Source organism: Gopherus flavomarginatus, chromosome 2 (assembly GCF_025201925.1).
Source record: "Gopherus flavomarginatus isolate rGopFla2 chromosome 2, rGopFla2.mat.asm, whole genome shotgun sequence".
Taxonomy (NCBI): Eukaryota; Metazoa; Chordata; order Testudines; family Testudinidae; genus Gopherus; species Gopherus flavomarginatus.
In genome coordinates, this window is record NC_066618.1 from 43,307,324 (window position 1) to 43,319,624 (window position 12,301).

At 41.2% G+C, this 12,301-nt stretch overlaps 1 protein-coding gene across 1 annotated transcript in view; it reads left to right on the forward strand.

Annotated features, from left to right (window-relative positions):
- Positions 1 to 12,301, forward strand: part of ITGA8 (integrin subunit alpha 8) — a 182,056-nt gene that overhangs the window by 40,408 nt on the left and 129,347 nt on the right. The window contains exons 8-11 of the mRNA XM_050939513.1: positions 311 to 355; positions 1,775 to 1,818; positions 2,843 to 2,899; positions 9,137 to 9,189. Coding sequence (XP_050795470.1) covers positions 311 to 355; positions 1,775 to 1,818; positions 2,843 to 2,899; positions 9,137 to 9,189 — 199 coding nt within the window. The remainder of the gene's footprint in view (positions 1 to 310; positions 356 to 1,774; positions 1,819 to 2,842; positions 2,900 to 9,136; positions 9,190 to 12,301) is intronic.

A 12,301-nucleotide genomic window follows, 5' to 3' on the forward strand; every position in this document is an offset into this window, starting at 1 on the left:
TTCACATGAATTATAAAGTATTAATGCTTAACAGCTGATTTTGAGATGCAATTAAATAACACTGTGTTTCCTAATGATTTAGGCCTGTAGAATTATTGTACTTTTGAGACTTATGATGAAGGTAGTCATAACAACTTGACAAATGATTTTCCTTCCCCTCTCCTGTCCCCAGTCTTAGATATACTAGTTTATAAAGTTTTTACAGAGATTATTGAAACAGAGGACAAATCTGGTTGTACTTCCAGTAGCATGTTTCTTTGGAAGTAAATGATTTGTCAGGTTTCATGCTTGTAATTTATTCTTTAAACAGGATACTCAGTGGCTGCTGGGGAATTTACTGGAGACCTTGAACAAGGTAAGAAGCAAGTCAAAATGTAAAGCATATGACTGTGCACATGTCTATTTATCTATTCCTGTTCTCTAAATGGGAAAATGGGTCTTAAACATTTAAAATGTTAAAGCATGGGATAATGTATCTCTACCCAATGTACTTGGGGGCAAATCTTTCCCTGGGATGGTACAGCAAGGGAAAGCAGAGCTGCAGTAGCCAAAACCTATGCATCCCCAGCCATAGGTATCTTTCTGCCTAGGATGAGATTACACAGGTAGGGCTAGGGGATAGCACTCTAAGGCCACATCTGCCAGCTAACTCCAGGTGCTTTTGAGAGATGCACTATTCACTGGGGATCTTGGACATTTCCTAAAAGCTACAGATCATGCCCCTTGTCCCAGTTTGTTAACTGTCCCTCCTCCTAATCCAATGTGTTCTGTTCTGTTCGTGAGTTACCGTTTGTGTAGTGGGAAGAGGATCCCTATACTCTCTCCTCTCCTTGAATCTTACATTTCAGAGCACAGCTGGTCAGAGTTGAACTTTTAATATTAAAAATCTATACTTAGAAAGAGAGAAAACATTATACAGGCAAATGAAAAAAGGAACTGATCTCTTGAATAAGGAAAGGCTTAAAGGCACATGAGCAAAAATGCCTGAAAGAAAATAATACATGAGCTTCTTTAGAAGTGAAGGCTCTTTCTTGGCTCAAATAAATTCTACAGTGGGCTATTTTGATAACAATTTGCATGTAGATGGCAATTTCATCCAGAAGATTACACACACATTACAAGTTTAATCCAATTATTTACAAGCTAGATTCTTCACCAACATAAAACTCGGCTGCCTCTAGGATAAAATGGATCAGCAATGTAACAGAGGACAGCAACAGGCCCTACAAGTTTAGGAGAATCAGTGAGGAAGAATTTTCAACTGCAATTACAGAGAAAATATTTTGTAGCTAGGCACAATGTCATTACCCAAATTAGAATTTGGCTTCAACTCTGAGGTTCATGTTGCCCACCTTGTGACTTCAGATTTTAAGTGGTCTCAAATGGTGAAGACCTTAGTTTTATGGTACATCTGACCTATGCCTCAAGCAGCACAGTTCCCTATTACTATAATTAATGACTGACTCAGAGCAGCAGACAGCACCACCTACTGAAGTAGCAACACCCCTTCCCCCAGCGTTCAGTAGAGGTCTTGGCCAAATATTGACCAGGCCTGACCCTGTCTAGCTGATATTCGCTGAGCTCCAAGCATATATCTAGAGAAGCTGATAGACACATTATATAAATTTAAAAATGTAATATCAGTTACAGAGATCTTTGAGACAGCTAATAGGCAGCATACTCTCAAATAATAGGGGCTGTATGGTAGCAGAATTTAAGTGACGGTGCTCCAATCAGCTAAAACAATGTATTCACTAATTATTTATCTTTTCAGAGTTGGTTGCTGGAGTGCCAAGAGGAGCACAGAACTTTGGCTATGTATGTATTGTACCCACATTTGATCTGATGAGTAGTAAAAATGCATGAGCTATGCTATTTTGCGGAGGAAAGGCTAAATCATGTTTTTCTGCCACATTGTACCTGCATTCCTTATCCAGGCAAAACTCCTATGGACTTAGACTCTGATTCAGCAAAGCACTTAAGCATGTGCTTAACTGCTTTCCTGAATTGGACTTTAAAGCTCAGGCTTTTATTTATTTTTGAAGTCTGTACGTTCTGTAGACAATTACAAGACTGCTTTGAACTCTTATGCCAGTATTTCTGTAGCTGCAGACTCAAATCCAAATTCACCCCAAGTCCATGCGTGTTTGATGTGCTGTTCTGATTGTTCCCATGATGAAGAAAGATCCAAGTCTGTGTAGCTCAGGGACATTCAGATCTGGCTTTCAGTTCAATGCTTTATGTATGTGTTATGAAACTGTCAGATATGAGAATCATGGTATAAATTCTGAAGAGAAGAGAGAGCAGTGCAGATTGTGAAACAATGCTTATCTCGTAATAGAGTAAATACAACAAAAGTCAGGTTTCAAGAACAATCTGCTTGGGAAATTGACAGTTCCCAGCTACAGACCTGACTGTAGTCCTTGCATACCCTAAACTGATTCCAGATTCTAACATCATATTGCCAGATTCCAACCTCATATTGGAACTCACTGCTCAAAAAAATAGCACCTATCTATGGTACATATATTCTTTCCCCGGATATTGTAGTATTTGAGCACTTCACTGTTTTTAACACATGGTTCCTTACAACGCTGCTTCCAGGCAAGGAAGTACTATGCTCTCCATTGTACAAATGGGGAACTGAGGCATAGAAAATCTAAATGACTTGCTCAAGGTCCCACAGAAAAATCTGTGGTGAAGCAGAGAACTGAACTCAGGTCATCTAGGTCCTATGTTAGTGCTGTAACCACTGGAACATCCTTTAACTTTTCTAAATATACCTGTAGTTACATTACAGTATGGTGTGACTGGAACCTTTTATATTTTTGTCTGTTTCCAGGTTTCAATTATTAATTCTACAGACTTGACCTTTATTCAGAATTTCACTGGTGAACAGGTAATGTCAAAGATCTAAGCAATAATATACTATCCCTCAGAGGAATATCATTGCATCTAAAATATTATAGTTCTAACAATTTGTTAAGTAATATTTTCTACCCATTGAAATACATTTTCATAAAGGTGCAGAGGTTTGTCAGGAAAAACAATCTTTTAATGAATATTGTTAGGGGGCTTATTCCTTCGCCCTCTCACTTCCCTGGTCCTTCTCGCATGAACAGAGAGCAACAATACCCGAAGCCGAAAGGCACAAACAATTCGATTTTTCTTGGGGTGAACTTCCAGCAAGCATGATTCCAGTTTCCTTCCTTAGTGTCCCCCTTCCCAGCTCTGACACCACAGAGCCTTGCCTGTGTCCCTGTTCCTGTTCCCATCCCCTGTTCCCATTTCCCCCTTTAGCAAAACATGATCCCAATTCCCCCAGTCCCTGTTACCATTTCCCCCCCCCTTACTTCCTGATTGACTGCAGACTATATAGTAAAACCTGAGTTTTGCTTAGCTATTCCTTAACCAATCATTTTACTGAAATGTAACTAATCAATCCTAACATATTGTAACATGGTTGTTTAACCAATTATATTCCACCACCTTCATTGGTTTACATCCAACAAAATTAATTATACAGCAGACAGAAACAATTACAGAAGCAGACAGAGCCCATGCAAATAAACATACAAAACAATACGGATGTGAGGATTTCACAACTACATCTATACAGACATAAGGGTTTTCCAGCTATGTCTATTGATAAATGAGTTCTTGCCAGACAGGATGCTATTAAACTAAGTTTCCTTTTACATCTTCTAGGCTCTTCCCTTTCTCTGGAGGTGATAGGACTATCAGGACAGGATTGTATTCCTAATAGCCCAATAGCACCTTATTTCAATGTGACTAGTTTGGAATGTGAGGATGTGACTGTATACTTCCCAGCTTCTGGCTGCCTAACTACATCTAAGGCCATGTCCAGACTAGGGTATTAAAATCGATTTTAGATACGCAACTTCAGCTACGTGAATAACGTAGCTGAAGTCGAATTTCTAAAATCGAGGTACTCACCCGTCCAGACGGCGCGGCATCGATGTCCGCAGCTCTCCGTGTCGATTCCGGAACTCCGTTCGGGTTGATGGAGTTCCGGAATTGATGTAAGCGCGCTTGGGGATCGATACATCGCGTCCAGACTAGACGCGATATATCGATCCCCGAGCAATCGATTTTAACCCGCCGATGCCGCGGGTTAGTCTGGACGTGGGCTTAGCTGAAGGCCTTAGCCTGTCACAGTAAAAGAAGGCCATTACAGAGACAGACAGTGATTTTTGATTCTTTCTTTTATACCTCTATAACTAGCTAAGTGATAAAAATACACCTACATTCTTAAAGTATAGGCCTTTGCAGACAGGCCTGAATATCTATATCCTAACACTCCACCCCTTTTTTTTCTTTTTATTTTGGGATCTTCCTGCCCAGGTATCCCTGGAAAAGCATAGGACATATGGCAACACATTTCCTGATAGGGCCAGGCATCAATGTGGAAAGTGTTGATATTCCATTTGTCCCACTGCCCCTCGTGTTGTATAGTGCCCTGCACCTTCTCTCATACGGGCATACCACACCTATTCCAATTAGTGTTCCAGACTTCCCATTATAGTGGGCATGAGAAGGTTGGGTTTGGGTTGTCCTGCACACTGCGGGGTGGTGCGCGCTTACTACTTTACTTATAGGTTCTTTCCATGTGCAACGTAACACAAGTACAATTAACAATATACAATGCACAGCAACACCAAGTCCTAACCACTTTAGTATGGTCCAACATCCGAGCCGCGTCCAAAACACTGCCTCTCCTCCTTCGACAGGGTTAAGATCTTAATGTGTCCAGTTGCTGGCAGCTGCAACAAGCTGCCCCTGCAAGTTTTACGTGCTTTTGTCCATATTATAAGTCCATTAAATGTCCACAGAGAAATGGGTTATTGTCCAAACCAACTTAACCACTTGGTATGGAATCAGGCCATGTGCCCTGGTTCGATTATTCACAGCAATAAGATTTACAGATCCATTTGTGCACCAGAGTCCAGATAGCAGCATATAGATGTGTGTAGTTTGGTGGGGGGCTGGTGTAATTGTGCCCCCAGTAATATGTACATTTTTAGCAAAACACCACATACACAGTACACTCAATTGCCTAGCCCTTGCCATAGGCCATTGATCCTGCTTCTTCAGAGTCATAGGAGAGGGGCACAACCAAACATTTTCTTTGATCTATACCATTTTTTACACCCCTCCATTGATTCTCAGTGAGCTCCTCCCCTTCTCATTATTCCCATAGGGCTTGTGGGGCCCACTTTAGTTGCTGTTCTATTTCCAGGCACCATAGCAGCCATTACACAGGTGCTGGCCTCCTAGTTGAACATTCTGCATTCCCATATACATCTTCCTTTCCCTCCAGGTCAGCCTTTTGAAGCCATCCCTCACCCATGTCATGCTAGCAACAAGACAAACACCACAAAATGTAGATCCATGGTATTCTGGGTTTTCTTCCACTGGCGCCAGCATGAGATTGTACGGTGTTTGAAAAACAAAAGAAACAATTTCCACCCCCCTGATGGGGACACATTATTGCTTAATAATAATAACAATTCCTTTTACAAATTTCCTTGCTAATTGCAGGAAAAACAGAAGAATTACTTCCAGGCTGTCCTTATTTTGTTCTATAGTCAGGCTAGTGAATTACTCCACTCACTGGTTATTTATGAGGTGGTGTGCCTCAGTTTCCCCTCTTGTACAACAGACCAGGTTTGCAATAGTTTTTCTGTACCAAGCTTTACGTTTATTCTTAGATAATAGCTGAGAGACAGCTTCAGATTTTTGCTCTGTACACACACACACCCCTACACCCTTTAGGGTTAACCTGTTCCCCTTATTTTCAGGCTTGACTTGTTTTTTCACCTCCCTTTTCTGGAGGGCCATAATTTGAGTCTTCTAGTAGCTTGTTTGCTGACCATATGTATTCATTATTCTCAGGTTCTTTGTGCTGCAAAGGGCAGTTTCCTCCTTCCCCCATCAGCTAGGTAACTTGCATTTACACAGAGGTTTTCTTGGCTTGCCTCTGGATCCAAACCTATCAGCAGCTCAGAGACTTTTTAAAAGGGACGCATTCCACTTCCACCAGATTTGTGATTACTTTTCACTTTCATCTCCTGCTCCAAAACACTGCTCCAAAGATCTGGAAAAGAAAGCACAATCTACTATGGCTCCTTTTGGAGCCCTAACAGGATTTTAATTAAGTACCATGTTTTGTTTGCATTTATTTTACCCCTTTTCCAATATACACTGCACATGTTCTGGGAAATAGTTTATCCTCCATTATATTAGCCATATTAATTTTACACAGGGTGTGACTGCCTTCCCCATACCCAGAATTTCCATGCACTGCCAAAGTGACAGTCTGATCCCCCAGAGCCACCCCAAGGCTCAGTGTTCCCATCATTGCTCCCCTTTTCCTGTGCGCACACACAAAATTCTATTTTGTCTAACATCCCTTGCACTGTGATTACTCTTTTTACACAACTGTACCCTGCTTACACTCCCATCTTGTACAACCAGAGACAGACAGGGGCGGTCAAGTTCCAGTAGAAATCCCTGACATTCCTTTAGTGATTTTGATTACGTTACCCAATAGTCAAATAATTTTGATCAGATTAATCCTTCGCCTGCTGCCTGCAGCAGGTCCTTATAGACCATTTCTGTGGGAAAAGGGCCCATTTTCCCTCAAAATAGCCGCAAAGGCTTCTGGGGACAGAAGCATAGTGGAGGTAGTAGCCATTCTACCTGACCTCCTAGTATAATTTAATTACCAAGCTTCCATGCAATGTGACTGCGTGCAGAGCTGCACACACAGTTACATTTATATAACTGGGTTTTATTATTAAACCAAAAACTTGCTGCTTCTAACACCACAACTGTTACATGTACCATTTTCACAACTCCCAAATGTTTACTTTCCTCCAAACCCTGCCTTATCAATTTTTGCAAAAGGTGTTTTTAACTTACTTTTTTAAATCACTTACTCCTACATTTAGTTCTTTAAGATAGTGCAATTTGTCTGTAAGAACTCAGCCACCAAGTACAATTATTGCCGCACAGCTGCCTTAACCTGTGCTGTCTTTATCTTGAGACTGTTTAAAAGGCAGTAAAACATTTGTCTCCATGGTTGCCCATGGATCTTTTACCTTAAAAATTTCAGTGGAATACAGCAGACCTTCATCATCCTTTGTCCCAAACAAAAAACAAACAAACAAACAAAACCCAAAAACATTTCACATAAGTATCCAAAGTACCCTCCATTAAAACTTCAGAAAAACAAAGGTGTGAAAAGGCAGGAGGATGCCGGGGGGGGGGGGGGGGGGGGGGGAAGAAGAGATGGAAAGAAAGCAATTAAGCATGTTAGGTCAGTTTAAAGTACAGGCTACCAGCAGCAAATTAAATAAACTAAGGAAAAGAAGGAGGAAAGGAAGAAAAGGATATAGTTAGCTCTGAACCAAGAGTAGGCTGCCCGGGTTGAAACAGCTGGGAACCCTCACCCCCAGGTTCTCATTCTGGCTCTGGGAGAAGAGTGGGTGTTGTTACCTGCTCCTGCAAACCCTGCCATTTTCCACCTTGAAACCTTTTCTTTTTTTCCTTCACTTGCCCAGAACCAAGTCCCAGCTCCTGTCTCTAAGGGTGGTCAGTTAACTGTGCTTCTGACTCTAAACTCTGTTGTGCTAAATCATCTTTAACCACCCTAACTAATTTACAACACTTCAGCACCCCCTGCTGCAACAGCACTGAACTTGAAAGATTACTGGCAGCTCCCCATAATGCTGCCCGTACTTCAACCCTCTCACAAGTGTACTGAAGTGCCTCCTTTCCGTGGAAGGCATCCAGTCCCCATGGGCAGGGACCTTCTTCCACTACCCATATACCAAAGGAGGGTGGGCTCCTTAGCTACTCCCCATTCCTCGGGGTCCCCTAACACTTCCTCCATTTCCTTTTTAATCTCATCCCAGGCTGACCCCTGCACCTGGTATGGCCCTTGGTTCTTCCTTATCCATTTATCCAAAAAATCCTTTACCCTGGTTTGCCAGAACCCGCAACTATCATCACGAGAGTTCACTATACCCCCTCCAAGCAGCTGTGCGGACTATTGGGGAGGGGGACTTACAGGCTGCCACTCACCTATCCAGTGCGATGCATCCAAGTCACTGGCACCAAGATGTTAGGGGGCTTATTTCTTCACCTTCTTCCTTCCCTGGTCCTTCTCGCATGAACAGAGAGTAACAATACTCGAAGTCCAAAGGTGCAAACAATTCAATTTTTCTTGGGGTGAACTTCCAGCAAGCATGATTCCAGTTTCCTTCCTTAGTGTCCCCCTTCCAGCTCTGACACCACAGAGCCTTGCCTGTGTTCCTGTTCCCCTCCCCGTTCCCATTTTCCCCTTTAGCAAGACATGATTTTAATTCCCCCATCCCCAATTCCTGTTCCCATTCTCCCCCCCACCCTTCCTGATTGACTGCAGACTATATAGTAAAACCAGAGTTTTGCTTAGCTATTCCTTAATCAGTCATTTTACTGAAATTTAACTAATCAATCCTAACATATTGTAACATGGCTATTTAACCAATTATATTCTACCACCTTCATTGGTTTACACCCAACAAAATTAATTATACAGCAGACAGAAACAATCACAGAACCAGACAGAGACCATGCAAATAAACATACAAAACAATACAGATGTGAGGATTTCCCAATACATCTATACAGACATAAGGGTTTTCCAGCTGTGTCTATTGATAAGTGAGTTCTTGCCAGACAAGACGCTATTAAACTAAGTTTTCTTTTACATCTTCTAGGCTCTTCCCTTTCTCTGGAGGTGATAGGACTATCAGGACAGGATTGTATTCCTAATAGCCCAATAGCACCTTATTTCAATGTGACTAGTTTGGAATGTGAGGATGTGACCGTACACTTCCCAGCTTATGGCTGCCTAACTACATCTTAGCTGAAGGCCTTAGCCTGTCACAGTAAAAGAAGGCCATTACAGAGACAGTGATTTTTGATTCTTTCTTTTATACCTCTATAACTAGCAAGTGATAAGAATACACCTAAATTCTTAAAGTATAGGCCTTTGCAGACAGGCCTGAATATCTGTATCCTAACAGATATGAGATATGAAAATGTGTGTGTTGTTTTTTATTTACAGATGGCATCTTACTTTGGATACACCATCGCCGTATCGGATGTTAACAGTGATGGGTAGGTTATACAATGCATTCCAATCCCATTGAAATCCAATAGGAAGTGATTGCCTAACTCCTTCTTTAGTCCCTTTTGAAAATCCTGGCATTAGTAAATAATATTCACACTACAGCTCCAAAAGCCATCATGATCCCTTTGTATGGAAAAGCCAAAATAAATATATCTGTTGTTAAACTCTGTTTTACTAATGCTCTCAGCTGGAAAATGTTTCTTAGACTTCTGTACAGCTCTTCTGTGCTTTTCTAGCTCTAATTATCCAGTCTGGGTCTCAACTTTATGAATTCACTCTTCCTTTAAAACTTGGTCTAATGGCCTTTGCCAAAGAAGTTTTAGTGGAGTTTTTCTTATTGACAGCTGAGAAGATTGTTTGGAACAATAAGGGCAGAGTTAGAACATCCAAATTCCGTTCAATTTCCCAGTATTGAAAGGGCCAAGGAATAGTGGTGTTGGCTGCCTTTGGAAAGAGGTGGATAAGAGCCAAAAGTAGAATGGTTCAGTCTGCTTCTGTGGAAAAGCAGAGCCGTTCTCTTATAGCCCTGTCCATCTCCCATTGCAGCAAGGGCTGCTTAAGGTCGCTAGCCTGTCCAAAATGAGCTCAGCTGATTGGTCATGGAGGTCCATCCATACTGCATCATCTTTTGAGGTTTGCAAAGTGGCCATGCTCTACAATTGTTCCAAGAGGTATTGTGCCTGCGTAAGGATCAATGCCTTTTAGAGCTCCCATTGCTCAGGGTTATGCCTGAATGCTATCTGGCGTTTAAGCCCTGATTCACAGAGCACTTAAGCACCATTAACTTTCATGTATGTCCGCACTACAAGTGGTACAGCAGCATAGCTTTGGTGCTGCAGCTACGCCACCATAGTGTAGACAGTTGTCACAGTGATGGAAGGGGTTTTTTCGTTGCTGTAGTAAATCCACCCCATCGAAAGGCAGTTGATGGAAGAATTCTTCCATCAATCTTGCAGTGTCTACATGGGCTTAACTACCTATCTTAGGAGTGATGTAGCTGGGTTGTCCTAAATTTTAAGTGTCAACAAGACCTAAAATTGTGAACAGTCTTAGTGTACGCCTACACAGGGATAAAAGCCCCATGGCGTGGCTGTCCCAGGTCAGCTCACTTGGGCTTGCAGGGCTAAAAATTGCTTTGTAGATGTTCAGCTCAGGTTGGGCCCTGAGCTCTGGTACCCTGCAAGAGTGGAGGGTCTCAGACCTCTGGCTCCAGCTGAAGCCAAAATCTCTACACAGAAATTTTTAGCCCCACAGCCTGAGCCCCACAAACCTGAGTCTGCTGACCCTGGCCAGCCATGAGTTTCTTATCCCCAAGTAGACATACTCAAAGTAGTTGGCAGGATCAGGGCTTAGTGAGTGAATATTAACATTAGCTTTTTATCACCAAGATAAGATCACTAATACTTTGAGCCTTGGTGTTTCCTCTCAATGTTATTTCAGGCTTATAATTGTAACTGTCTGGCTATTCACTTACTGCAAAATTTCCCAAAGAATTGTACACTTCATATGGGACACTTTCTCTTCTTGTATTTATTTATAGCTTAAAACCATAATGTATGAAGTATTCTCTGTGTTGAGAAACTGGTGTTTCTCAGCTGGTTAATTGAGATCCGTGGGGTGGGGTAGGGGGTTACACAAGGCAATCGGGAGGGTTGTGAAGCATTGAACATTTTATTATAATTCTAAAGAAAATAAAATGTCCAGAATAACTTCAGGATAGCCAAAACCTTAAAAGTTCATGAGGTCACCTGTAGAATTTGCAGTAGTAATTGGAGTATACATTTTTAAACATTTACTTTTATAGTAAATGTAAGGGGGTCAGGACAATTTTTTAATTTTGAATAAGGGATCACCAACCTGAAAATGTTAAGAAACACTGTGCTAGTATCATAAGAGCTTTATAGAAGTTGATTGTGGCTAGCTTCATCTCTCACTGAGCCAATGAATTCATAAACTGATTATTTCTTGGGAATCTGCTAGTCGCTTGCAAGATCTCTTAAGATCTTTTAAAAACATTCTGTGTTGCTTTAACTCCATAGCAGTATGACAATAATATCAACAAACAACTTTGGAGGCTTGTGTGGTCTCTCATCCTGAATAAAGGAAATCTAATGACTCTCTCCGAGATCTAAACATCCCATTGAAAACAAAACACAAAGAAGCTTCACTTGATAAATGTGCCTGACGTCAGTCCAGTAACTAATGGCATATACTAGGGTGACCAGACAGCAAATGTGAAAAAGTGGGAGAGGGGCTGAGGGGTAATAGGAGCCTATATAAAAAAAGACCCCAAAATCAGGACTGTCCCTATAAAATTGGGACATCTGGTCACCCTAGCATGTACACTAACTAGAAATATAACTCAGAAGATGAGACTAAGTTTGAAAAAAATTGGTTGAGGGAAAAGATATGCATGGAAAAGTTATTATATAGCTAGGGATGGTGGAGAAGTTAGAAACAGGGTGTCTGACCAGTATCAGAAGCCTGATTCTTTATCAGCCTGAAAAGATAAATAGGGACAAAGCTTTTACCTGAGTAAAGTTATGAGATTAGACCTTTTAATTTTTCATGATATTTAAGAAGGCAGCTCTGATCAATTTAGCCTGAGCAGTTCAGCTAAATGTTCCAGGACTATTCTTGATGTAAAGTCTGAAAGTGTGTTAGGGACACAAACAGGATCAAGAAAATCTTGGTTATTGCCTTCCTACAGTTGTGTCCACCACTATTACAAAGAAATCAACAAGGAGTCTGGTGGCACCTTAAAGACTAACAGATTAATTTGTGCCTAAGCTTTCCTGGGTAAAAAAGTGATTTTTTTACCCGCAAAAACTTATGTCCAAATAAATCTGTTAGTCTTTAAGGTGCCACCAGACTCCTTGTTGTTTTTGTGGATACAGACTAACACGGCTACCCCCCGATACTTGACAAATAAGCTTGACAGCTATTGAAACTAGAAACTTCCATTTTGTAATACATTTATAGACAAATTCTTAGCAAGGAGAAGAAGGAAAAAATTCTTTTTAGGCTGAAACCATATATCCAATAAAAACAGTGGAATAAAATGTTTACTGGTCTTTTATTTGTATTATATCAAAGCTC